The 27,118-nt window shown below is 37.1% G+C and overlaps 3 protein-coding genes across 3 annotated transcripts; 1 reads left to right on the top strand and 2 right to left on the bottom strand.

Moving 5' to 3' along the window:
- Nucleotides 1-1,961: 1,961 nt before the first annotated feature.
- LOC135583674 (MFP1 attachment factor 1-like) lies at nucleotides 1,962-7,146 on the bottom strand. The gene is made up of 2 exons (XM_065148998.1): nucleotides 6,514-7,146; nucleotides 1,962-2,263 (listed from the first exon to the last, which is right to left on the bottom strand). The coding sequence occupies exon 1, from the start codon at nucleotides 7,066-7,068 to the stop codon at nucleotides 6,538-6,540; it is 531 nt and encodes a 176-aa protein (XP_065005070.1). The 5' UTR covers nucleotides 7,069-7,146; the 3' UTR covers nucleotides 1,962-2,263; nucleotides 6,514-6,537.
- A 374-nt stretch (nucleotides 7,147-7,520) lies between these two features.
- Nucleotides 7,521-8,679, bottom strand: LOC135636338 ((+)-piperitol/(+)-sesamin synthase CYP81Q2-like). Its single transcript, XM_065148028.1, has 2 exons — nucleotides 8,308-8,679; nucleotides 7,521-8,135 (listed from the first exon to the last, which is right to left on the bottom strand). Exons 1-2 carry the CDS (start codon nucleotides 8,677-8,679, stop codon nucleotides 7,521-7,523), a joined length of 987 nt encoding a protein of 328 aa, XP_065004100.1.
- Nucleotides 8,680-18,548: 9,869 nt separating this feature from the next.
- On the top strand, nucleotides 18,549-24,626 carry LOC135635566 (aspartic proteinase 36-like). Its single transcript, XM_065146718.1, has 12 exons — nucleotides 18,549-18,890; nucleotides 19,076-19,199; nucleotides 20,589-21,016; nucleotides 21,116-21,272; nucleotides 21,842-21,924; nucleotides 22,025-22,121; nucleotides 22,286-22,358; nucleotides 22,498-22,674; nucleotides 22,846-22,970; nucleotides 23,216-23,317; nucleotides 23,396-23,493; nucleotides 24,293-24,626. The coding sequence occupies exons 1-12, from the start codon at nucleotides 18,634-18,636 to the stop codon at nucleotides 24,447-24,449; spliced, it is 1,878 nt and encodes a 625-aa protein (XP_065002790.1). The 5' UTR covers nucleotides 18,549-18,633; the 3' UTR covers nucleotides 24,450-24,626.
- Nucleotides 24,627-27,118: the final 2,492 nt, after the last annotated feature.

Below are 27,118 nucleotides of genomic sequence, written 5' to 3'. Positions count from 1 at the left end.
TAATGTTAGTGAGTTTTAATTAACAGTCAAACGATATATATTAGGGCAAATTCACTAAAACATCCTAAGTTTTTACTTTTTCACATTGAATATCTTTTTTTTTTTTATCATATAGTATTCTTTATTTTTTTTAAAAAAATAATATTTTTTTTGTGTGCTTGCCTTCGATGGCCATCTCCATCTTGTGCTCCACCTCACTCCTCTTAGTCTCGCCCTCGACCTCCTTTACCTCCATCATGCCCTCGTCACCTAACTCAATCTTTTTTGCGGAGGAGTTCCTCCATCGACGCTTTGCGCAACAGCAACCATTATGGAGTTTTGTCTCCATCAACCATTATGGGTAGAGGAAGCCATCATGGCGATGCAATGAGGACGACAATGGGCCTCACAAGATCTGCGATGAAGACGGTGGCAAGGGCTCTATGGGTAGGGTAAAGGCGACGACAAAGATTGTGAACGAGGGTGAGGGTTGTTATCACTTGTGGAGGCCTCGTTACTATTTTCGCCATCCTCTTAGGCCCTGTGAGACCCTTGTCGCCATGCTTCCACCTCAAAACAAGGATTAATGTTATTTCAATTTGCATATAACATATAACAAACATAAGCAAAATGGGATAGAACAATGGAGAGCGAGGGGCGAGGGAAGCGACAAACAGAAGCAAACGAGTGTGCGAACCTTCAACACAATAAGCCTTAACAACAATGAAAAAGGGCTAGGGTGATAAACATGGATGAAAGAGACCCTTGTCGCCTCACTTCCACCTCACAACAAGGATTATTGTTGTTTCAATTTGTGTATAACAAGCAAAAGCAAAAGGTGATAGAACGATGGAGAGCGAGAGGCGAGGAAAGCGACGAGCAAAAGCAAATGGGTGTACAAACCTTCTACACAATGAGCCTTGACAACAACGAAGAAGGGCTAGGGTGATGAACAAGGACGAAAGCGATAAACAAGATACTTAGTGGCGACAACGACAAACAAACGAAGATGAGGATAGAAGCAATGGACAAGAGAATACAATGACAATGCCAAATGAGGAAAAGTGTCAACAAAGGACAATCTCATCTTTTAAAAAACAAATAAGACTCTACAAGAATAAAGCAGAAAAGCATGTTTTGCAAGAAATAATAAATGAGAGATTTTTTTTAGAGAATTTATCTATATAAATAATTTGCTAAAAAGAAGAGAATTTAAGAGAATATTAAGTCGCTCGTTTGCCGACAGGTAGGATGAGGTTGCAAACATTCGTGGCCGATCTCTTTGGCAGCAATGAACAGACATGCAACCATTTTTGCCCAATTATCATTTAACCTCTACACGAGTCATTCACAGAATCCGTATAAATAATTCCTGTCACAGTAAAACTTGCAGTATAAATTCATTTGTGTATGTACTAATGATGTTCTTATTTATCACTCATCATTTTGTTCAAATTTCTACGCAATTACGAATGACTCGTTCGTATTAGATGTAAATCCGCCTCATAAACTAATATGCAAAACCATTTATCACATACGGAAACACACCCGTAGGAAAGCATCGGCTCATAATTGTTATAATTAGATTTTTTATTAGCAATGCAAGAAGAAATACGACAAGATCAAAGAAGATTTTAATGAAACTATAAAATTTAATTTAATTACTTCTAATTTAGTTAAAGATATTATTTAATGCAGCGCTCAGTCATGACAGCAAATCCATATAGTTAATGATAAATAGTTAGAAAATTATAGTTTGATGTTGAGAGGAAACATGCAGGTAAGAGCACAGGTGGAGCCCATCAAAATAGGACCCAAAAAGGGCAGGAGAATTGAGAGGCTACAGGAGGTGTGAAAAAAATGGAAATGTCTAATAGGAAAGAAGTTTATAGACAAACAAATACCACAAGCAGGAAATTATAGATGTAAGCAACTAAACATGAGAACATATCAGACATGCATTTCTTGGTAGCAACTAAACATGAGAAAATATTAGACATGCATTTCACGGAAAATATTTCCGATGGCATCTAACAAAAGTTTGAAAAGTTTTGAAGATGACATGACCATTACATGAACCGATCACCACAGGTCATGCAGGATAGTTTGAAAATTTCAATCCAGAAAACATAAGCACAAAAGTAGATCGCACATTGAAAGGAGCAGATACCGCAGTCGGAGTAAAGACACAGAAAAAGTAAAAGGTGTACCCATGGGACTAGAGAAATACTGGACTAGAGACTCCAGCGTTCATCCATATTTGCCGGAGCAAGAAGCGAGCTATCTGTAACATGCAAGACGAAAAAAAAGATCATTTTGAGACCGAACAACTTAGATAAAATATGACGATGCATAATACAATCTCTACTAAACAAATGTGTTCTTCCACTTCATATCTTGAAATGTAATTACCTAATACTCAAAGCAATTTAAACCTGAAATAATTAAATAATATTTCAACAATGATGACAAAAAACCTTAAAAGATAAGTAAAAAATAATCAGTCCAGGGAAAAAAAAAACACAAAATAGAGGTATCTTGAAGCATCTGAATAGGACATTGCTTAACAAAATTTACTTTACGTCAAAAGACACTAACAAAGACAATGCTTAACAAAACTTCGATGTTTGCAGGCAATTGCTCCAAAACACTAGAACTGTACCACAAAGATAATAATAGATCTCCATATTCAATAAAAGGTTCCAGCAAGATAGACATAAGACATTTTTTCTAGATCCAACCACATTTTCTGGCTAAGTTTAAAGCTAAGCTAACCTACTTGTGATCAGTTCTGAGCAAATTTGATGATCTCGATGTAACATACAGAGGCCAGTAAAAATAACACATAGACTCAGTATATTTCTCTTTCGTTTTCTCTTGTCCATCAAAATTTTTTTCATACAACTTCAAAGTTCCATGGTTGTTTATTCCATAAACACATTTTCTAAAAGGAGAGTGAACAACTGTTGTCTACAAACACAAGTTTCATAGTTGTTTATTCAACGAGAGGTTTAAGGAGGGTGGACAATTGTTTTCGTGATTTAGACTCTAGATATCCAATTCGTAGAGTAGCAATCTCCCAGTAGGGCCAAAGCTCCCTCTCATGCATAGATCTTAAAATGGAATTACATCACTTGAAAAATAGAAAAGTTTCTTTATTAACCCATGTAATAAATGCAAAAGGCCCTCACAAACAATTTTACCGACATGATTTTGATCTGAAATCATTTAAAAATAGTTACATATATTCTAGAAGGATGAACTTTTACGTCAGAATATTGCACAATACTCTCTGCATTGTTTTCTATTCAATAATAATATTCTCTTCAAACCTTGTTTAAGACTGTAAAACTTGATGATATGCATAAAGCTGCTGAACTTGAAAATTTTGGGGCTTAGACTAATAATGAAATCAGAACTGATAATATCGAGTTTCACCAAGTTTATGACACCACACTGGGATGCTAAATGATATCAAAATCAACAGCATTTTTACATGCAAGGACATAAATCCAGATGATAACAGTAATAGCAACCCAAGACCAGTAGTTTCAACCATGGACAGGACCATGTTGAGGTAGAAAGAAGCTGGGAACAAATTCCATTGACATTTGAAGAACAAAGGCCATACTCCTGCATTGCACATTAAAAACGAGGTAAAAACAAATGCCAAAGCATACAACTAACCAGACCTCATCTAGGATTGTTTTCATATTATTTTAAAACCCCTACTGACACATTAATTTTAAAAACTACATACAGCAGCTAAAGCCTAGAACATGGAATAATTGAGGGTTTTACAAACATATTATCAAAGGAGGCTTTGTTAATACTTAATAGCAGAGACTACTACAGACTGTATGTCTGTTTGTTGTTTTTTATGTTAAGTGAAAATTCCTATAAAGATGTATAAAAATTCCTTAAAATTCCTCTCCTGATCCCTAAACAACCGTGATCTGAGAACAACCACATTGTACTTTATAATGGCACCATACCATCTCTTTCTTTTCCAATCATGATTAAAAGATATTGGATCAGGTGCAGTAGTTGTCTGTATGAAATTGTGTATCTATAATTCCAGTAGAAGTGCACAGCTTTCAGACTGATTTTTTAATATAATTCTAAAATATTACATATCTTAAAAATATTATGTTTTAATTTAAAAAAGGATTACATTCATGACAAAAAATATAGTTAATATGGTTGAACAGCATTATCTACTACATTTATGAGCATAAATATTTTATATTAGTTCATATAAACATATGTTTATAATATAGTATTTGATTTGGCTTAATTGGAGCCTTTTTAAAATAGCAAACCGAATCAAATCAAAAGTTTAACTTAAAATTTTATAATTAATCCATATGGCTATTTTGTTTGATTGGTTCATTTGCACCCCCCCTATATTTTGCAAGATCCCATGTAAGTGAGGAGTTCAGGAAGCTTATTGTTTGTACGCATGGTGGTTCTCTCCTTCTTAAGTGAGTAGCATACAGTGATTTAAGAAGCGCTAGGCGCCAAGGTCCAAAAACATCCGAGGCGCTAGGCGCTCGCTCGAACGAAGCGAGGCGCTAAAATATAAAAATATATAATATAATTAATAAATATAATTATTTAAAATTTTAAATTAAAATATGCTATTAAATTAAGAAAATCTATTAGCAGTATTGAAAATTAATAATTTCAAATAAACCTAACAATATTAACAGTATATAATATACTATTAATAGTATACTATATACTGTTAACAGAAGGAGAAGAAGAAAGTGTAAGGGGGTGTTGAGCCTACTGACTGAGAAAAGAGGAAGTGGCAACGACAGCAAAGTGTAAGGAGGCAGCGGCAGCGGCAGCGGTGATAGCGGCGAGCGGCGACAGCGGCAGCAACAGCGGCGAGCAGCGGGAGCAGGAGCAGGAGCGGCGAGCAGCGGGAGGCGCGAGCGGCGACAGCGGCAGCGTTTGCGAGCAATGACAGCGGCGAGCAGCGGCAGCAGGAGCGGCGAGGCGCGAGCGGCGACAACGGCAGCGTTTGCGAGCAGCAGGATCGGGAGCAACAGCGACGTGGGTTAGGGTTCGGTTGTCACTTATAGCAGTTTTAGTTGGTTCGATTGAACCAACCAACCATCGAAGACTGAACCAGGACCGAACCAGAGTTAAAATCCTGGTTCGGTCGCCTTGGTTAACCCAGGCGCTCGCCCGAAGCGCCCAGCGCCTGGGCTCGGGCGAGCACCCAGGCGGCGCCTGTTTGAAGCGCGCCACCTGGGAGATTAGCGAGGCGCTCGGGCCTCGCCTCGCCTCACCCGAGCGCCTAGGCGAGCGCCCGAGCGCCTTTTTAAATCGCTGGTAGCATATCCTATAAACGAAAAAATGTTTGCTACCTCACATGAAATACAATGCAAATCCTCGATCCACATCAATTCTAAATGCAAGATGTTACAAAATAAATTGATTCTTCTAGAGAAAACAATTGGGCTTCAGCCTCTCACTCTTTTTTTGTAAATCAATTGATCTGCTGAATCCCAATCAACTTAACCTAATCTAACCCCACTTGACCTACAACCTAAGCTATGAATTGAGCATGGGATGGGCACCGTTGAGAAAGGTCATTTTGGGTCAGTGTTGAGAAAGTATTTTTATCCTATATGAAGAAAGTGACTACACCTTTGGCTTCTACTGGATGAAAAAGATTGATGAGTCACATACTGGTGTATTCTAAATTAAAGTTGTTTATAAGTTTTACAAGTCAGTGATTCTAGATTAAGTAGAACCATGACCAAACATATATAATGAAAATCTAACAGCACTAAGATTTATAAAAGAATTTTTCGAAATGTAAACTTTTACTCTTTTAAAAAATCTACTCTTCAACAAGAAAAGAAAACTGAAGAATGTTAGTTGGCAACTTGAGACTCCTTTGTACTTCTAAATATAGAGTTCCTGAGTGTCCAGGCATGAACCCCAATGGTCATATGACTCTTGGTTCTCTTAATGGCTGGTTTTGCCCTAGTCCTATCGATTCTAATGATTGAGCCCTTAGTTGGGAGCAAACAGAAATAGAACAAGTATATAGATAGCAAAAATCGCATGCACACAGGTGCATAACATGCCTAGATGCATGCCCAAACGCAACTAACATTGGCAACCCAAGCTTGGGCCAATTGGTTCTTAAGTAGCAAAGAAAAACAGTCTTTCAATCCTTGTAGGATTCAGGAGGATAGGCGAAGCATTATGCATCACACAAAGCTAGCAGAAACAAGACAATACATATCATTCACCTTACTAAGGAACATTTAATAAAAGAAATATTAGAGTCTTGAAAGAATCTGCATGGATGCATTCAAAGTCATAGAGGAAATTATGGCACGATATCAATTAAATTGCTGAAGTGAAAACAACAGCAAACAGATCAAAGCTCTAAATATACTCATACGTGTAGATCCAAATACCAAGTTTCAATTCACTCTTATGTAGAGATCCATAGATCATAAATACGGACATATGATCCAAGGTATCAAAACAAGCTGAGTTACCAACCGGAGAAGCAACCGAAGGCCGAACTCAAGACGAAGGAGACTCCGGTGTAACGGCTGAGGTTTCCTCACCAGCACCAGGAGTCATGGAGGCCGATTCAGCGGGCGCCGGAGCTGCCTCCTCAACAGCGGGTGTGGATGGCACAGGTGAGGCCCTCGACTTGACGGACTCGATCATGCGCTTGCTGATCTCCTTGGAGTAGATCTGGAGGACCTCCAGCCCGTCGTCAATGGAGGCGGAGGCGCGGACGCCGTCGGAGTCGGCGAAGTCGAAGGCCTCCTGCTCGATGAGGCGGGCCGTGGCGGAGGCCTCGTCGACGGGGACGACGCCGTAGCGTTTGGTCAGGACGGACGAAGAGGAGAGGGTATCGATCAGGCGCTGGATCACGGCATCCCGCGTCCGCTGCGACGGCGGCCAGATGTTGAGGGAGACGGGCGGGAGGCCAGAGGAAGGGGGCGGTACCGGCGCTTCCACCGCCGCCGAGGGCTCGGCTTCGTTGCCTCCTTTGACGGGAACTTCGTCGCCGTGGGGCTTCGCCGCTTCGCCGTCTTCCGCCATTCTGGCCCGCGAGGGTTTGGTTTGGGTTGGTTTGGCTGGATGGTGAAGAGTAGGCGAGGATGCCGATCTAAGAGGCACTCTCTTGGAGTCTCTTATTGGAATACCAACATAAGGTTGCCCAGGAGTCGGCCTTTCGGCCTGTTTGGGCCTTTGTTGGGTCTTCATTAACGGATTGGCCTTTGTCGATCGTGCACTGCAACTAAGATGAGATTTGATCGAATGATCTCGCTATCAACGGTCAAGATCTCAACAGGTTCATCTGGCTGACAATTTTCATACCTCAACATAAGATAAGTGAGTCAATTGTATTATATTAATAATATTATTTTGGAACCAAAAGCGATACATTAAGGTGGAGTACAGATTCACATGGAGAGAAGATAGGAGAAGAAAACATTGCATAGTATGACACTCGTGGGAACTCCATAACTCATGAAACCAAGCAGGTCTCATCAGAGTTGTGACAGGACCGACCTCATGGCTTGGCGAGGCATGCACAAAGCCTCCAAGGGAACAGCCATGGGAGCGGTGAGTCCCTCGCTCTCACTGAGATCCACCTCCTCTTCTCCAACACTCCTCCACTCAAAGCACTGCACCAGAGACGCCAGCGCCAACCCCATGGTCTTTTCGGCCAGGGCTTGCCCCGGGCACCGCCTCCTTCCAGCTCCGAAGGGACTGAACTTGTATTCTTCTCCTTCCTCGGTCTCGAACCGCTCGGGCATGAACCTCGTAGGGTTTGCCCACACCTCGGGATCTCTGTGGACCATATGTGCATTGACCAACAGCATCGTGCCGCGCGGGACGTGGAGGCCTCCTACCTTGCATTCCATGGTCGACTCGCGTGGGACCAGGAGAGGACCCGGAGGGAACAACCTGAGAGTCTCCTTGATGACATTGTTGAGGTAGCGGAGGTTTGAGATATCAGAGTCCGCCACCAGGCGCTGATGACCGACGTGAGTCTCTATTTCGTCGTGAACCTTCTGCAGGGCTTCGGGATGGTTGAGGAAGAGCGCCATTGCCCATTCCATGCTTACAGCAGTCATATCGGTTCCTGCTAATAGCAGAACCTGGGCATCCAAAACCAAAAGCACCAATCAAACACAAACAAAGTTGTATATGTATACACGCGTAAAACCAGAGAAAACCCCATACCTAAATAACACAAACAACTTACAGATCATTCCCAAATGAAACTTGAATCTACTATTTGATCTTAAACGTTATGGTTTTTCTCCTTACCTCTACCATTCCTTGGGTGATATTATATGTATAAACCTGCGGATTCTCCTCTTGCATGGAAAGCATAACCACGACAAGAGTCATGTCCGCGTCACCGCTCTCTGTGCACTTTCCTTCCTTCTTCGTCCGCCTCCTTCGTATCTCGTCGACGATCTCCTCGATCAGACCATCTATCTCTTTCTCCAACCTCTGCATTCGCTTCTGGAGTCCATTCACCCCCACCCACCTCAAAAACGGCATGAAGTCTGCAGGGTTCGGAATGGAGCTTAACCGGAAAGCCTCTTCCGCCATGTGTACAAACCTCTTGCCCTCCCCAACGCAGCACCTGCTTCCCGTGATCATCTCCACAATCATGTCGAACGTCGTCTCCATCAACCTGGACCTGACGTTCACTTGCACGAAGCAACGTTCTCCGGAGGAGGTTGAGGCTCCGAAGAAGCGATCGGACGTTTGGGGGTATGGATGACAAGTGAGCAGGAGAGAGTATGTTGGGACAGTTCATATCTCATCCCTTCTTAATCTAATCCTAATTAACATTATGGGTATGGATGAATACATTTTAGAGGTAGAAAAAAATTATAAAAGGGTAGCAACAAAGAGATCTTCGCAGTAGAAAAGAAGAGAAAAAAAAGACAGAAAGACAAGAGAAAGAAAGGAAAAAATACAATGACAACATAGAGAGACCGTTCTCAATCATCTAGCAGTGTTCTCATCTCAGGTTAGATCAAATCTATAGTAGACTCTTGCTGTGATTACTTGGGAAAGTTTTAGATATTGTGGACAGGGACGTGATCCTTATATCCTAGTTATTCTCTTGTGATTGTTGCTAGGGTTTAGGGCAAGATATTAAGATTTGTATATTCATTATTCTCCTAATGGATTATCTCTAGTTTGCCGCGTGGTTTTTACCCTTCACATTGGAGGGGTTTTCCACATGTATCTTGGTGTTCTATTTGATTGTGATTTCATTTAATTTTGCTGCATATCATAGCCTACTAGTATTTGTTCATATACAAAAGTTATTTCTTTTTATATCCCCATCAACTGGTATCAGAGCAAGGGTTTTGGTGATTTAATTTTTTGTATTTGAACATGGAGGCTAGTAATGTTTCTCGCATGATTAATTTAAATAAAAACAATTGGATGATATAGAAATCAAGAATGGAAGATCCATTGCATTGCAAAGATTTGTATGAACCTTTGCAGGGGGATAGTGCAAAACCCACAACTATGACAGATGATGAGTGAAAGAGGTTAGATCGAAAAACAATTGGGTTTATTCGATATTGGCTTAATGATAGTATCTTTCACAATATTTCTACTGAAATTTTTGTATATTCTCTTTGAAAAAAGTTGGAAAGTCTTTATGAAAGAAAAACAAATGGCAACAAAGCTTTTTTATCAGAAAACTAGTGAATCTAAAATATAAAGAGGGTGCTTCTATTGTTGAGCATTTGAATGAAATGCAAAGTATTACTAACTAGTTATCCTCTACAAAAATATCTTTTGATGATGAATTCCATGCATTATTACTTCTCAGTTCATTACTAGAAAGTTGGGAGACGTTGGTGGTTTCCCTTAGTAATTCTGCGGCAGATGTTGTTGTCACTATGAGTCAAGTAACAAGCAGTTTATTGAATGAGGAGTTGAGAAGAAAGAGTTCAGCAACATCTCAGAATAATTCACAGGCACTTATCTCAGAGAACAGAGGAAGGTTAAAGTCTGGAAGCATTTCACGTATGGGTAGAAGTAAGTCAAGATCAAGAAAAGATATTGTTTGCTATAACTGTGGTGAGAAAGAACATTACAAAAACTAATATAAGCAATCTAAGAAGAACAAGAAAAAGAGAAAAAAAGTGGAGTCTATAGAGTCAAAAGATAATATCACAACTATATTGTAGGGTGGTAATTATTTGATTTTGTCTCCTTCTGATGATTTTTTTTTTTTTTGTGTTAGAATCTTGAGTGGGTGATTGACATAGGTGCTTCTTATCATGCTACACCACGGAGGGAGTTTTTTGCTATATACAGATCTAGAAATTTTGGTGTTGTCAAGATGAACAACTATGACACAGCAAACATTATATGCATGGGTGATATTCATTTAAAGACTAACCTTGGCTGCAAGTTGGTGCTTAAGGATGTGAGGCATGTGGTTGATTTGAGGCTGAATTTAATTTCAATTGGAAGGCTATATGATGAAACTATGATAACAGATTTCACATAGGGCAATGGAAGCTCAGTAAGGGTTCTCTTATTATAGCTAATGGAAAGAAATATCATATTTTGTACATGTTACAGGCTAAAGCTTATGGTGAGCAGTTAAATGCTACAGAAAAAGACTTCAGTATGGAGTTATGGCATAGGCGACTAGGACACATGAGCGAGAAGGGGCTACAAGCTCTTTCCAAGAGAGAGATATTGCCAGACCTCAAAGGTATACATCTGAACCCTTGTATTGATTGTTTGGCTGGTAAATAACATAGAGTTTCATTTGCTAATTCTACTTTGTCTAGAAAAATGCATGTCTTAGACCGTGTTTATACAGATGTATGTGATCTTTTGGGGATAAAAACTCCTGGTGGATCTTTTGATGTTCTTAGTATAAGTGGTGCACTTTATTTTGTCACTTTTATAGATGATTTTTCTAGGAAAGTTTGGGCCTATGCTTTAAAGACCAAAGATCAAGTTATTAATGTCTTCAAAGAGTTTCATACCAGGGTCGAAAGAGAGACAAAAAGACAATTGAAATACATAAGATCAGATAATAGTGGTAAGTATACATGATTATTTAATGAATATTGTAGATCACATGGGATCCAACATGAGATGACAGTTCCTGGTACACCTTAGCACAATGTAATTGCAGAGAGGATGAACTGCACCATCATGGAAAAGATCAGATATATGCTTTCACAGGCCAAGCTACCCAAAAGATTTTGGGATGAGGCTTTGAGGACTACAGTTGATGTGATCAACTTATCATCATGTACAGTCCTAGATGGTGATGTTGCAAAGCATGTATGGTCAGGGAAAGATGTTTCCTACAGGCATTTGAGAGTGTTTGGTTGTCATGCATTTGCACATATTCTAGACAATGAGACGTCCAAGCTGGATGGTAAAACTAAAGAATGTATTTTTCTTGACTACTCACATGATCATTTTGGTTACAGGCTTTGGGATCCAGAAAAGCATAAAGTGTTTAGAAGCAGAGACGTAGTCTTCTTTGAGGATCAAACTTTTGAAGATTTGAAGAAGAAGGCACCAGCCAATACTTCTATAGAAGGATTAACAGATTGTAACACAATTACTTCTCCAGTATATCAGGGTGATGAGGGAGATGTGTAGGAAGATGGTGTAGAGCCTGATGTTGATATATTTGTAGGACATGTTGAGCAAGAAGAAGTTGGAGAGCAACTTCCCGTAGAACCTCAGTTGAGAAGATCTTCTAGACAACGTCAACCTTCCAAAAGATACTCTACATATGAGTATGTGATGCTTACTGATGTAGGTGAACCAAAGAGTTACTAAGAAGTAGTTGAAAGTGAGCAGAAAGAGAAGTTGTTAGTTGCTATGCAAGAAGAGATGGATGTTCTTCAGAAGGACCACACTTATGATTTGGTATTACTACCAAATGGAATGAAGGCCTTGAAGAACAAGTGTGTTTTCAGGTTGAAGACTCAAGAATATTATTCTCAACCAAAGTACAAAGCTAAATTGGTTGTGAAAGACTTTGGTCAAAAGAAAGGTATTGGCTTTGAAGAGATTTTTTCTCCTGTTGTTAAAATGTCTTCGATTCGTGTTGCTCTTGGTATTGCTGCTAGTCAGGACTTGGAGGTTGAACAGTTAGATATGAAGACCACTTTCCTTTATGGGGATTTGGAGGAGAAAATTTATATGGAGCAACCAGAAGGCTTCAAAGTCAAAGATAAAGAGAACTTTGTTTGCAAATTGAAGAAGAGTTTGTATGGGCTAAAGCAAGCTCCAAGACAATGATACAGAAAGTTTGATTCATTTATGACAGAAAATAAATACAAAAGAACGAATTCAAATCATTATATGTACATCAAATGGTTTGGTAAGGATTTTATTATTCTCTTACTTTATGTTGATAAGATGCTTATTCTTTCGAAAGATATGTCTAAAATTGACAAATTGAAGAAGGAATTGAATGAGTCTTTTACAATAAAGGACATGAGGCCAGCAAAGCAAATACTGGGTATGTAGATTTCCCGTGACAGGAAAAATAAGAAGAATTGGTTGTCAGAGAAATACATCGAGAAGGTATTGGAAATATTTAGTATGAGCAAAACCAGTTGGTTCTCCTCTTGCATGTCACTTCAAGTTGTGCTCAAAACAGAGTCCATCAAGTGATGAGAAGAAAGAGAAAATGCAAAAGGTTCCTTATGCTTCAGTAGTTGGAAGTTTAATATATGCAATGGCATGTACAAGGCCATATATCGCATGTGCAGTTGGTGTTACTAGCAGATTTCTTTCAAATTCAGGCAAAGAGCACTGGGTAGTAGTGAAGTGGATTTTTAGATATCTCAGAGGGAGCTCTAAGGTTTGTTTAAGCTTTAGAGGTGGACCACATATGTTGACAAGTTACACAGATGCAGATATGACAAGAGATATAGATACGAGGAAGTTTACTTCAGATTATGTTCTTACTTTTGCAGGGGGAGCTGTGTCATGGCAATCCAGGTTACAAAGGTGTATTACTCCACCACAGAAGCAGAATATATTGCTGCTACAGAGGTATACAAAGAAATTTTATGGATGAAAGAATTCTTATAAGAATTGGGGCTGAAACAGAAAAATTATATGGTGCATTGTGATAGCTAGAGTGTCATACATTTGTGTAAGAACCCAATGTTTCATTATAAGTCAAAGCATATAGATGTCAGATACTATTAGATTCGAAATGTATTTGAAGAGAAGTAGTTGCAGCTTTAGAAAATTCACACAGATGACAACGGAGTAGACATGTTGGCAAAGACTTTACCAAAAGAAAGACAGGAGATATGCTGACAACTAGTCGGCATGGCTTCACATTGAGGAGTCATGGGACAACCTCCCTTATGAGTTGAAGAGGGAGGTTGTTGGGTTGACAGCCCATATTCAGCCCAATGTGGGCTTTATCAACCCACATCTCACCCCCTCTTAACCTAACCCTAATTAACATTAGGGGGTGTGGGTGGCTGCATTTTAGAGGTAGAAAAAGGCTATAAGAGGGCAGCAACAAAGAGATCTTCGCAGTAGAAAAAAGGAGAAGAAAAAAGTAGAAAAATAAGAGAAAGAAAGGAAAGAAAACAAAGATAACGCAGAGAGACCGTTCTCAATCATCTAGTAGTGTTCTCATCTTAGGTTAGATCAAATCTACAGTAGACTCTTGCTGTGATTACTTGGGGAGGTTTTAAATATTGTGAACAATGACGTGATCCTTGTATCCCAGTTATTCTCTTATAATTGTTGCTAGGGTTTAAGACAAAAGATTGAGATTTGTATATTCATTATTCTCATAGTGGATTATCTCTAGTTTGCCCCATGATTTTTACCCTTCACATTGGAAGGGTTTTTCATGTATATCTTAGTGTTCTATTTGATTATGAGTTCATTTAATTCTGCTGCATATGCTAGTATTTATTTATATACAAAAGTTATTTCTCTTTATATCTCAGAGTAGACGAAGGGTGGCAATGCGGTGAAGGCTGCGCCAGCGAGAGTCATAGGGGACTACCGCGAAGGTGGTACCGTTGTAGTTGAAGTGTTGGCTAGAGAGGAGGAGGGGACGGTTGGAGAAGCAAATATCGCTGGTTGTGAAGCACTCCTTCATGGCAGAGGCGGAGGCGACGACGAGGACAAGGCAAGAACCGAAACAGAGGAGGTGGACAGGTCCATAACTAGCACAGAAGTGGGCTAGAGGGTGGTGGGGATGATCTCGTGTCAAATGGAGATGGCCAATGATGAGAAGGGGAAGGAGGCCCCATGGGAGCTTACGAAGACCCAGACGACGAAAGACATAACAGAGAAGAAGAGCAAGAAGAAAGAGGATATAATATCTGTTCCAAGCTGCATTCATGTCGTGTTTCTCTGCCCACCATCATCCTCAGTATTTATACTTAGTCCTATCATGTTTTTATACATGCTAATAGTTGAAATAGTTGTATGTTCAAATATTAAAATAAGTTTCATGATTATATAGAATTTTGGCTTACAAATTATTTTATCTTTTTATAAATAATTATAAGTTTTTAATTTTCAAGTATCTCCTCTATGTAATTCTATTTTCAACCCTAATTTAGCATCCAACAAATGTCTTCATCATGCTATCTGTTGAATCATTGTGATAATTAGTGCGAGGTGATGGTTTTAGTTAGGATGTAATGAGTCCCATATTAAATTAATATGAGGTAAATAGGACATGATTCAAATGCTTAAGAATAAATCTAAATATCTTAGAAGTACTAAATATAATTTAAAATATTTATATTGTGAAATAAAAAATATAATATATACGATTAGGAGATGAGGTATGATCGATTGTCACATTCTAATAATACATCATGGAAGAGGGGTATAATAGCATTAGTATAATATCGTTCATACATCACTATCACAAAGTTTTGGTAAAATATCACAATCTAATTTTATTTTTTTAATTTTAAATTTGATAATGATACTTAGCCCAATGTGCTATGCTATCCCACAATGAACAAAGATACATACATCAAAAATTTTAAAATTTGATGTTTGTAATATGAATGATATTAAAGTAAAAGGGATGTAATATCCCTTTACAATAGAGTTTGGCATATTTTTATTAGGATTTGATATCTATTGATTTATGAAATCTCATCTAATTTTATTTATTTTTCACCTCATGAATAAGGTTGAGATATAGACACACAAAAATTGTATATAAAATTTTCTTTCCAACCTTAAAATCTTTTATCATGTATAATATAAGCCTAAATAAGAAATATTTAGATTTTCTCATCTTGATATTGATAGTTTTCTAATGTATTCGATTAAAATCTTATCGTTATGAATCTTTGTCAAGTGGGTCATGTCACACTTATTTAATTTGTATCTAGCAAGACAAATAAACAATCATTAATACAATATCATGGTGACATATCACTAGAAGTTTTGATAAAATATCATAATCTAATTTTTTTACTTCTAAATTTGATGATAATACTTAGCTCAATTACTATGCTACTCCTGATGACTAGTGATACATTATCATGTTTGTAATATAAATGCTATTAAAGTTTGTCATATTTTTATTACATAAAAGTGATTTGATATTAGTTGTTTATTTTTCACCTCATAAATAAGGTTGAGATGGAGACACACAAAAATTATATATAAAATTCTATTTTCAATCAATTTAGAATTCAAACTTTAAGTATAAGTAGAACTTATGTACATGATGTATGCCTAAATAAGAATTGTTTAGATTTATGATCTTAATATTGATCCTTTCCTAATATATTTAATTAAAATCATCATATTATTAGACATCTTTATCAATCAGGATAAGTGGATCATGTCACATTTATTCAATTTATATCTAATAAGAAAAATGAGCCATCATTAGTACAATATCATGGCGACATATCACTGACATAAAAGTCTTGATAAGATATCACAATCTAATTTTGATTTTTTTAATTCTAAATTTGATGATGATACTTAGCCCAATGTGCTATGCTTACCCGTCAATGAATATAGATACCTTTATAAAAAATGTCACGTTTGTGATTTGAATGCTTTTAGAGTAAAAGGGACAAAATATCTCTTTATGATGGAGTTTATAATATTTTTATTATATAAAAAAAGATTTGATATTTGTTTATTTATGAAATCTCATATATTTTTGTTTATTTTTCACCTCATAATCTTCCTTCAACCTTATATATATTGATGATGGTACTTAGCCCAATTGCTATATACTCTCCTAATGACTAGGGATACATACATCATCTTTGTAATATAAATGCTATTAAAGTAAAAGGGACATAATCTCTCTTTATGATGGAGTTTATCATATTTTTATTACATAAAAGGGATTTGATATTAGTTGTTTATTTTTTACCTCATAAATAAGGTTGAGATGCAGCCACACAAAAATTATATATATAATTCTTCCTTCAACCTTAAAATCTTCTATCAAGTATAAATTGATTCAAAATTCAGATTTTAAGTGTGAGTAGAACTCATTTGTATGATGTGAACTTAAATAAGAAATATTTAGATTTTATGATTTTGATATTCATCCTTTTCAAGTGCATTTAATTAGAATCATATTGTTAGGAATTCTTATGATGAGTGAGTCATGTCACATCTATTCAATTTGTATCTAGTTAGATAAATGAGCCATCATTTCAATTAGTATAATATCATGTTGCCACATAAGTTTTGGTAAAATATCATAATATAATTTTATATTTTTTAATTCTAAATTTGATGATTATTTTTAGGCTAATATGTTAGATTTTATGATCTAACTAATTGGTTTATATATATATATATATATATATATATATATATAACATGATTATATATTATCTTAACAAGATCTTTATCTTGTTATGTTAATGATAGAATGTTATAATATAATTATATATTATGTTAATGGTTGAATGTTATAACATAATTATTTTAACAAGATAAATTATAAGGGTCATTTTGGATTACATTAGAAAAGATTAACGGTATTGTATTACATAAAAGCAAGCACGACACTAATGATACATAACTGCTATAATTCATATTTTTAGTCAAATTTAATGTAGTATTATTATTTTTATTTATACGAATATAAATGATTTTTAAATTTTTATAATATAATTAAATAAATTTATTTTTAAATAAATTTATTTTATTTATTTTATTTTTAATTTTTTTTAATCTTATCAATCAATAGACAAAGGAGAATTTTATATTTTATGACCCTAATTAATTGGTTAAGATATGTTGAGATTTCAATTAAATTCTAATTATAGTTAGTATACATTATGAGAAAATCTACTTATGTTAGTATACATTATGAGATAATTTTGATGAAAGAAACTTTTCAAAATTTTTTATTCAGACCCTTCTCTTGGTTATTTGTATAGGCATGATCTTCTAAGAATTATATTATCATAGAGATTTCTTCTCTCATATTTCGATAGATCGCTACTCTAACAATTATTGTGTTCCTAAAAATAGAAAAAAAAATAAGAATCTAGTTTTTGTGTAGATTTATGATGCATGCATATCGTTATATAGTGCAAATGTATGGTGTAGATCACAATGCATTATTTCACAATATCGGAGATACCTATTAATTATCATATTTAAAAGGTATATAATTTCTTTTATTTACGATACTTGATTTTAATTTTAACATAAAATTTTTATATGATAATTTTTATTTCTTATACAATGTGTTATGTTATCCCTAACGAACAAAGATATATACATGAAAAACTTCATATTTATAATATGAATGCTATCAAAGTAAAATGATATAATATCCCTTTATAATGGAGTTTGTGATATTTTTATTATATAAAAAAGATTTGATATCTCTTGATTTATGAAATCTCATCTATTTTTATATATTTTTATCTTATAAATAATGTTGCACAAAAATTATATATATAAATTCTCCTTTCAACCCCAAAATCTTCTATCAGTTATAAATCGATTCCGAATTCAATTTTTAAGTATGAAGAGAACTCGTGGATTTTGTATACAATTTTGAGAAGTCTATCACATCACCGTGATTCAAATTACATGTACGAATTGCAATGGTCAGATTTGTGGAACACTGTTGACTTCCTCCATCGCTTTGATGGATTCATGCGGAGGTTCCCGTCACATTACGCCAACTAACTTCTATCCCCGCTTCCGCTTCCGCTTCCGCTTCTACAAGAGTTTAAGAAGAACCAGGTGTGAATGATCCTGCTGGGTTTCATCCACCGTCGGATGCGACATCCAAAGGCTGTCGTGGAAGACGTGGTTGCTCCGTGATTCGCAAAATGGTATCTACTCTCTTCCAATCTCGTCCGCAGCTTGTTTCGATCAATGCCGTTCACGGAAAGGCCATATTCCCACGTCGGTTAAAGTCCATGGGCCCCACCGGTGCTAGTTGATAGTTGTCTAGGGAGTATACCAAGTCGAAGCAAACTATAAAAGGCGCCCTCAGGAACTCGCGGCGAAGTTTTCCCCTTCTTCCCGTTTCCTTCCCCCCTCTCTCGCCGGCAATCCCCACCTCCCACTGGCACCTGCACCGCGGCCTTCTCGAGCGGAGTCCTTTCCCCGATCTCCATGGCGCGAGCCAGTGATTGGGTTGCCGCCGCCTCCTCCTTCATCTTCCTCCTCTTCCTCTTCGCGGACGCCGCTAGAACTCCGGAACCCTCCCTCCGTGCCCTCGCCACGCATGGCGGCAAGCCGAACTTGGTGCTGCCGCTTGTTTGCTCCCGCTCGAACTCCACCCGCCGATCCGTCTTGGCGAGACGCTTGCTAGGCGAGCAGGTCACTGCCAGAGCAAGCATGAGGCTCTACGATGATTACGTCACCAATGGGTGCGCCCCGCCTCTCTTTTCCTTTCTCCGTCCGTTGATCTCTTGTCTTAGATTCGAAATTTCTTCCAATTATTTTTTACCTACGCTAATGGATTTAGCGTCGCGGGTCTCTCTGGGATGATTAAGTTTCGTTCTTCAAGATAGCTTCTTTTTGCTAATCGATTAATGTTTATGCGTATCTTTAGGTATTACACTACAAAGCTCTTTATCGGAACACCGCCTCAAGAATTTTCCTTGATCGTGGATTCTGGGAGCACGGTCACTTACGTTCCTTGCTCCACGTGCGAGCAATGTGGGAATCATCATCAGGTATTTCTTCTGTCTTGATGGAACTGAAATCACTTTTCTTTTTCTTCTCTTTCTTTTGTTCCAAACAGAAATAAACACATTGCCCGATACCGAGTTATAATGCAAGGCAACCAGAGCTCTTTTTTGGATTGATAAGTAAATAGGTTGCACGATCGATGGATTTGTTCTTACTGAAGATACTGCGTTTTTCAAGGTCCACTTACCTGCCACCCTTGTTAGTAATTGAGAAGGCCTCTATTGATGTAGACCGAAGGAACACAGCTAACTGACTAGATTTTTTGGTAAAGCAGACTGATTATACTTGAGTTTTTTTGTTACAACTTTGTTATAACATGGATATTAGCTAGTGTGGTTGGCATAGACAACGAAACACTAAACCAACATAATCATAGTACTGGAGCAAACTGCTTTTATATTTACTAGTATTGTGGAATTATCTACACTATTGACCACTAAGAACCATGAATACATTTTGTTAAGTGTTCTATGAAAATTTTAGTAGCTAGGGAAATAATTGTAAAAGAATCTTTGGACAGTTCTGCTGTTATTCCTAAATGACTAAACCTTGTTTTGTGAATCCAGCATGATGTGGCTATTTGTTTGCTGTTCCAAGTCATTTCCCATCAAAATGAGTGGACTCTGAAAACCTGTTATGCAAGTTAGCAGGGAAATCTACGTTATATGTCATAGTATAAGATCATACAATGAAGATAGGTTATGATCTGGCATTGAAGGATCATGAATTTGAATTTTTAACCAGAAGTTGGATGATTTAGAGAATAAGTACAGTGTACCACAATGACAACATAAACGGATTATTTTGTTATTATATATTCACAATATAAAAGCATTTAAAACTACAGAATTCCTACATGCTGCTTCACTCATTTTGTCCTCTTCTGCCTGTATTCATGTTCTTTGAGTCCCCCCAAAAGCTTATCTTAGATTTAATTAATGCAATTACCAGTGATTTGTTATGTGTGACATTCTTCTCCAACTAGTGAATGGAAAGAATCACACATTTGCCGGTTACCATTTCAGTTCTGAATTCTTTTTCAGATGCTGGGCTGTTAGACTTCCTCTTCATGTACTTAGCATATAATAGTCAAGTATGATTGTTGACAGCTCAGGTTATTTTACACTTGAATAAGGTGCACCGATATAAAAAAATTGTAGAAGATAAATTACTGTTGTCTTATTTCTATGCTTCAGATTCATTAAGGTAATTTATTGCTCTTCTTCCATTTATTGGTTTGATGTGGTGAATGTATCTAGATGTCCATTGGTTTGCTATATTGTATCTTTGAATGTCCTGATAACTGAAGATATATGTTATGGATGAGTAGTTTTATATGGCTTCTCACCTTGATTCACACTGTTGATGTCTAGAATTTGAGATTTGAACCTGATTTGTCAAGCACATATGAGCCTGTGAAATGCAATGATGATTGTACCTGTGACAAGGAGCAAAAGCAGTGTGTTTATGAGAGCCAATATACTGAAATGAGCTCTAGCAGTGGTGTGCTTGGTGAGGACCTTATATCATTTGGAAAAGAAAGTGAACTTAAACCTCAGCGTGCTGTTTTTGGCTGTGCAAATTCTGAAACTGGTAATTTGTTCAATCAACATGCTGATGGAATAATTGGGCTGGGCCGTGGAGAGCTCAGCATAATGGACCAACTTGCTGACAAGGGTGTTGTTACTGATTCATTTTCTTTATGCTATGGTGGGATGGATGTTGATGGAGGTGCCATGGTCCTTGGTGAGATAACTCCACCTCCTGACATGGTTTTTTCCCGATCAGATCCTATTCGCAGGTACAACAAATATTTTGTTTATTGGAATGATCAAGTTTTGTTTCTCTGCATGTGCATTTGACATATTTCTCAGATTTACTTGTCCTGGGATGGCAACAGCCCATACTACAATATTGAGCTGGAGGAAATACATGTGGATGGTAAACTACTGCATCTTGATCCAAGACTATTCAATAGCAAGGATGGCACAATCTTGGATAGTGGAACCACATATGCATATCTACCAGAAGAAGCATTTATGGCATTTAGAGATGCTGTAAGATTCCTTTCTGCCTTTTTATGTTATGTGTTTTGTTTCAACAAATATCAATTATGAATTTTGGACAGGTTTAATTGCAACTAGTAGGATCTTTGAACTTTGAACCTATGATAATTGTATTCTATTTTCCCATTATCCAATAGAATTTTGAATTACAAGATACTGTTGTATGTTAACATGTCATGAGTTGCTGGCTTTCCTGGTTTTTCTGATAGTAGAAAGTTCCTATATACATTTGCATAGGATCTGATATTGGAACTTATCTTTTGGGGTTTCTTGCTAATGAAGATATTGAGCGTTAAAATATCAAATATTAAATATTAGTGTCAAAATTTACAGAACTACACTTTGTCACTTTTTCAATAATGTGTCAAAGCTTTTCTTTTCATCTTTTTTCCATTTTGACTACTACTTGCAAAACAAAAGTGCAGTTTTTTAACTTAAAGAAAGCTTTATTGAAATGTTGTATTTTTTTATTGATAGCTTTTAACTTGGTGCTAATGCCAGTTAGAATTTGTCACCTTTTAACTGGATTTGTCTTGAAATAATGTTCTCACATCTCACAGATCTTGAGCAACTTACATTCTCTAAAGCGAATACTTGGACCCGATCCAAATTACAGTGACATCTGCTTTTCTGGTGCTGGAAGGTATTGTAGCGATATTATATCTGGAAATTCCTCATTCTTACAAGTTTATGACTAACTTTTGAATGCCTTTAATTGAAAACCTCCTTGGAACTGTTCCCAGTGATGTCTCTGAGCTCTCAAAGACCTTCCCAGTGGTTGATATGGTATTTGGTAATGGAGAAAAGCTGTCGCTTTCACCAGAAAACTACTTGTTTCGGGTAAAGGTGGCTCTAAATTCATTATAAATTTACCAATGTAACAGGTGGACATTGTCCTGGCTATTGCTTAGTTGTTATTGTACTATTTGCTAATGTTCTATTAATAATTACTTTGGTTAACTAATGTGTTTTTTCTTTATTCTTTATGTATTTCCAAAATAAAGCATTCGAAGGTTAGTGGTGCTTACTGCTTGGGAGTCTTTCAGAATGAAAAAGATCTGACGGCAATTTTGGGGGGTATGATACCATATTCATAGGACCCACAGAATAGGATTTGCTTATGTCAATGTTTCATCTTTTAACATAGTTGCAAGCTCTGTTATGGTAAATGATACTTCATCTGAAAACTTCCCATATTAGTTGTTTCTCCTGGCAGGTATTATTTTTCGCAACACTCTGGTAACTTATGACCGTCAGAATGAAAGAATTGGTTTTTGGAAGACTAACTGTTCTGTATTATGGGAGAGATTGCATAGTGGTGGAGGCCCTACACCTGGAGTTTTAGATTTTACAAATTCAAGAGTGAATGACTCACCAACTCCTGTTCTACCAGGTAATTAACTGCCTACCTGCAAACAACTTGAAGACAACTATTTTCTAGTATTTGTAGATTCAAGTTGATCGTTGGCTTTAGAATTGAAGTCAAATAGGATATGCTGAAAAATGGATTTATTTCTGAGAGTAAATAATGTAGGATTTGTCTTGATTTTTTTGCTTTTCTCAGATCTGTTCGAAAGTGGGGTCATTACCTTCGACATGATTTTGAACATTGCATATGCTGAACTATTGCCCCATGCAAAGGAATTAGAGGAGCTTATCGCACATGAGTTACAAGTTGATATAAATCAGGTGAGGTTGAACTTTTCTGTTTTGTATTTTGGGAAAAGCCCAACCTTTTGGGATTTACAACTTGGCCATTGTAGAGATTACGAGGTAAAAGTGCTTATGTTTGGGTCATCAGGCAGATACTAGTCTTGTTATAGTCTTCGAGATGTCATTGGGACTGTCTCTATTTTGTCATAGATCTGCAAGATATTATAGTATTTATTTCATAATCTCTGTATTGTTCAACAGTGGAAGTTATTTGTTTACAGGTTAATTTAATAAATATTGCAAGCAAGGGAAAGAGTACCATGCTGAGATTGGCGATTTTTCCAGCTGCATCTTCTGGTTTCTTTTCTGATACAACAGTGATGGTAACATTTCTATCTGGCGTCTTTCCAAAGGTTAACATTTTTACCTTTCCAACTTACAGCAAAAATACTAATATGCAGGATATAGTATCTTTTTTATCTGAACATCGTGTTCAGCTTCCTGAAAATTTTGGAAGTTATCAGGTGGTTCGATGGAATTTTGAGCGTCCATCAAGAAGGTACTGAAATTATCAATCAGCAATGAGTTTATCTCCTTTTTTCTTTTTGTTTTCCGGTTGTTTATCTACTGTACTCGACAGATACAGCAAAGGAATTTGCCTTTCACTTGCATATTAATTTTAGGTTCCTTCTGCTTTGCCAGAAAAATGGTTGAATACTATGACATTATGCTGGCAATCTTCACCTTATAATATGCTTTCAGTGTCTAGTTTTGCAAGTAGATAGATTTCCTACACAAGTGTACTGGTCAGGTCCTACAATATTATCTAAGTTATAATAAGTTCCACTAAATTAGATTTACATCTTTAGAAATTGAGTTCAGCTGCTTACAAGCACAAAAACTCAAACCATGCAAAAAAAGATTGAGAAAGGTTCTTCAAAAATGTACTAGAATTTAATACTCCGTTATCGATTTAAAGTTTAAGCCACTAGCTTTCATTGGCATCTCATGCTGGAGTGGTCCTAGCTTGAGTTGGCTGAAAGATCATGTCTAATGTGGAGCTGTTTGACCACATTAAAGGCTAAAGCAATGCCATGAATGAAGAGTAAACGTTTTATTGGGTAAAACTAGTACAGTTTATGAAGAATCACACTTGTCACACCATTATCTTCAACTGCTGTTTGTCTGGATTAATGTTGGATCTTCCTTTCTGGTGCACATCTTGGTGCTTTATCTAAATTTTTTTAAACTTGTTGTGGTGGTATCTTTTTATTGCTTTCATCCTCTACTTTTTCGTTTGTCATGAAAATTAAACTTCCTTATTTTCTTGTCCTAATTCAAGATCTTATGCTCTGTAGTACATGGTGGGAATGGCGGACAATGTTGTTACTGGTGGGAATATTACTCGCGGCTTTCCTCCGGTTTACAGCCCTCTCGATGTGGCCCGACGCATCCAGGCCTTTGGATGCACCTCTTCCTGAAGAAGACTTTTGCCCCTTAGCTCGATTCACTTAAATCCTGTTCTCACTGCCATCACTGTCGTCAGAAAAGCTCAGCTCTTGCATTGAGGCATGTCGATGGCTGATGTAGTGATACAAGCTTACAGAGGGAACATCCTAGAATGATTTTGACTTTGGAAGTTTTGGCCTTGTAACAATATGTTTAATTTTAGAAAATAATAGAAGCTGGAAATAGATCAGACGTATATTTTTCATTTTCTTGGACGTTTGGAATAGATGATAAATCAACATAGTTTATACTTCATGGGAGATAATATTCTTGGGAGCCTTGACTGCAAGCAAATTATCTGAGGAAGAGCATAAAGATGAGAGTTGGCAAGTCAGCATATAAAGGAGAGGGTGTCGCAGGTTACAGTGTAGTTTGTCGCTCAGCTGAGCACCAAAACTCCCTTACTTTGGATTTGCAGGGTCTAAGTGCTGCCAGTAATAACATTCGAGAGTCTGAGATGATAAAAAAAGATGTAGAATATGTTAATAAATAAGCAATAAATTGGTGGGTTACAGTTATGACAGCTTGGTGTAAGGAAGATAGTAGGAGAAGACCAGTCAGTAGCTTGGTTAATGTGGCAGCAAGAAGCTTCCTGCTCACACGCCAGTAGCAGAGAAAAGGGGTGGGTTGATTACAGTGGTATGGAGGCAGTAACCGAGTGCATCCAAATCCAGAAGACTGGAGGTGTTTGGTGAAGAAGCACACAATTCCAGAAGGGAAGCAACTTCGAATCATTCTACCTTAAAAACACAAAACGACCTAATCTTCCCAAGAACAGATGTTCAATGCTCTCTCTCTCTCTCTCTCTCTCTGCATATCCTCTGCTATTAGAACAATGGCACTTGATGCAGCAATAATTTAGTTTATATATTATTTAAATAACTCTTATTAGTTAAATATATTTTAAATATATTATAAGTAAAAATACTATCTATTTTTGAAGAAAATAATAAAATATATATTTGATTTGATACGATTATTTTTTTATTTTTATAATTGAGTCTATAAAAAAGATTTAGAATACTATAATACATAAATTAACGAATCATATTTTTTGTTTCTCTATGAGTGATGTAAGATCATAATTATATTTTCAATGGCACGATCTGATCAATGGTACAAAAGAATTTATCCATTAAGCCATGATAATTATCTTTATTATTATTATTATTACTATCTTTTTTTTCTTTTCTATCTACTCGTCTAACATCAGCACTCCTCTGTCAGGACTATGACATGCACTACATTATAATCTACTGACGTCTTCTCACATGCATTTTTTGCGCTAAAGATGAAGCACATAATCTCATCATCTACCTGGTTTGCAGCAGCAGCAACAGCAGCAGTAGGCCACTGTACATGTACCCCATCTCCGGCATCAGATTCTTGTCCACCAACTTACCGCCATCAAAGCGCTGTCCTCCATCAAAAGACCAGCGAAGGACGGGTCTCCATCCCAAGCCCCATGCTCTCCTAACCCTTCCTTTTGCTCTGTACCAACTGAACTCTCCCTTTGCTTTCACGGTGGAGTATTGATGGAAGAAGTAGCCAAGCAGAAACAAGAAAACCAAATTCCACGGACCGCAGACAGCGCGCATGCACCTCCCTCCACATAGCAAAGCCATGACCATCGGTGCTGCGTGACCGCTCCCTCTCATGGGCCACGCATAGGAGGAGCCTTCTTTTTCCTCTGTTAATCCCAGTCGAAATGTTTCATCCCACTCACTCTTTTTCATTTAATCTGGAGTTCCTCTTGCGAGACTCGGTCGACTACTACTTGGTTCACTTCTGCAGGTGGCTATTGAGCCCTGCTAACGATGTGGGAAGGGAAAGCACACGCACTGTGGCAGTGGTCGTCGTCCACAGAAATCGTCGATCCACCAACTTCACTTGGTTTCACGTTCCCACGTTTTTGTTCTGCGCTTATGTGCATGGATTTTAGTGCCAACGAAAGGGACAAAGTTATAAAGCATCTTGTTGAACCAACCGTACAAAGGAGGGCGAACAGTGACACGACGATGAAAATATTTACGTACAATATAAAAATTATTATTATTATTATTATAAAAAATAAATAAATATTTTTAAATATTTAAAGATAAAATCGTATACATTTGATCCTCTTCCGATTTCATGTTGACACAAGTCGTGTGCATTAGTTACATCTTTTTTTAATCATATAATATGATTTGATTTAAACGTAATATCGTATTCGTTCATGAGCTTTGATCATATTGAATCGAGCGATCCATAAATTTATGATCCTCTTCCGATTTCATGTTGACAGAAGTCTTATGCATTAGTTACATCTTTTTTAATCATAGAATATGATTTGATTTAAACGTAATATCGTATTCGTTCGTGAGCTTTGATCATATTGAATTTAGCGATCCTTAAATTTATGACACCAACCAACCACGGATCAACCTTAGTTGATCTCATGCTTCTTAGTTGGTGTCTCATGATTGGAATTTCGAGTTGATCGATCAATTCCTTCCTCTCTTGCACCTAAATATGATAATATAAATATATACTATGAAGAACAAAAAGAATCAAAGTGGTTGAAAGAAGGGCATATAATATCGAGAACAGCATCCGCAATCGTCGCCGAGTGATGTCTTGATGGGCTCCTTCTTGATTCGCTTCGTCCCATCGACGTTGTGGTGTGATGTCTT

This window comes from Musa acuminata, chromosome BXJ3-4 (genome assembly GCF_036884655.1).
Source record: "Musa acuminata AAA Group cultivar baxijiao chromosome BXJ3-4, Cavendish_Baxijiao_AAA, whole genome shotgun sequence".
Lineage (NCBI taxonomy): Eukaryota > Viridiplantae > Streptophyta > Magnoliopsida > Zingiberales > Musaceae > Musa > Musa acuminata.
Note: the sequence above shows the minus strand (reverse complement) of the source record. Positions and strands in the feature narration are given on the sequence as shown.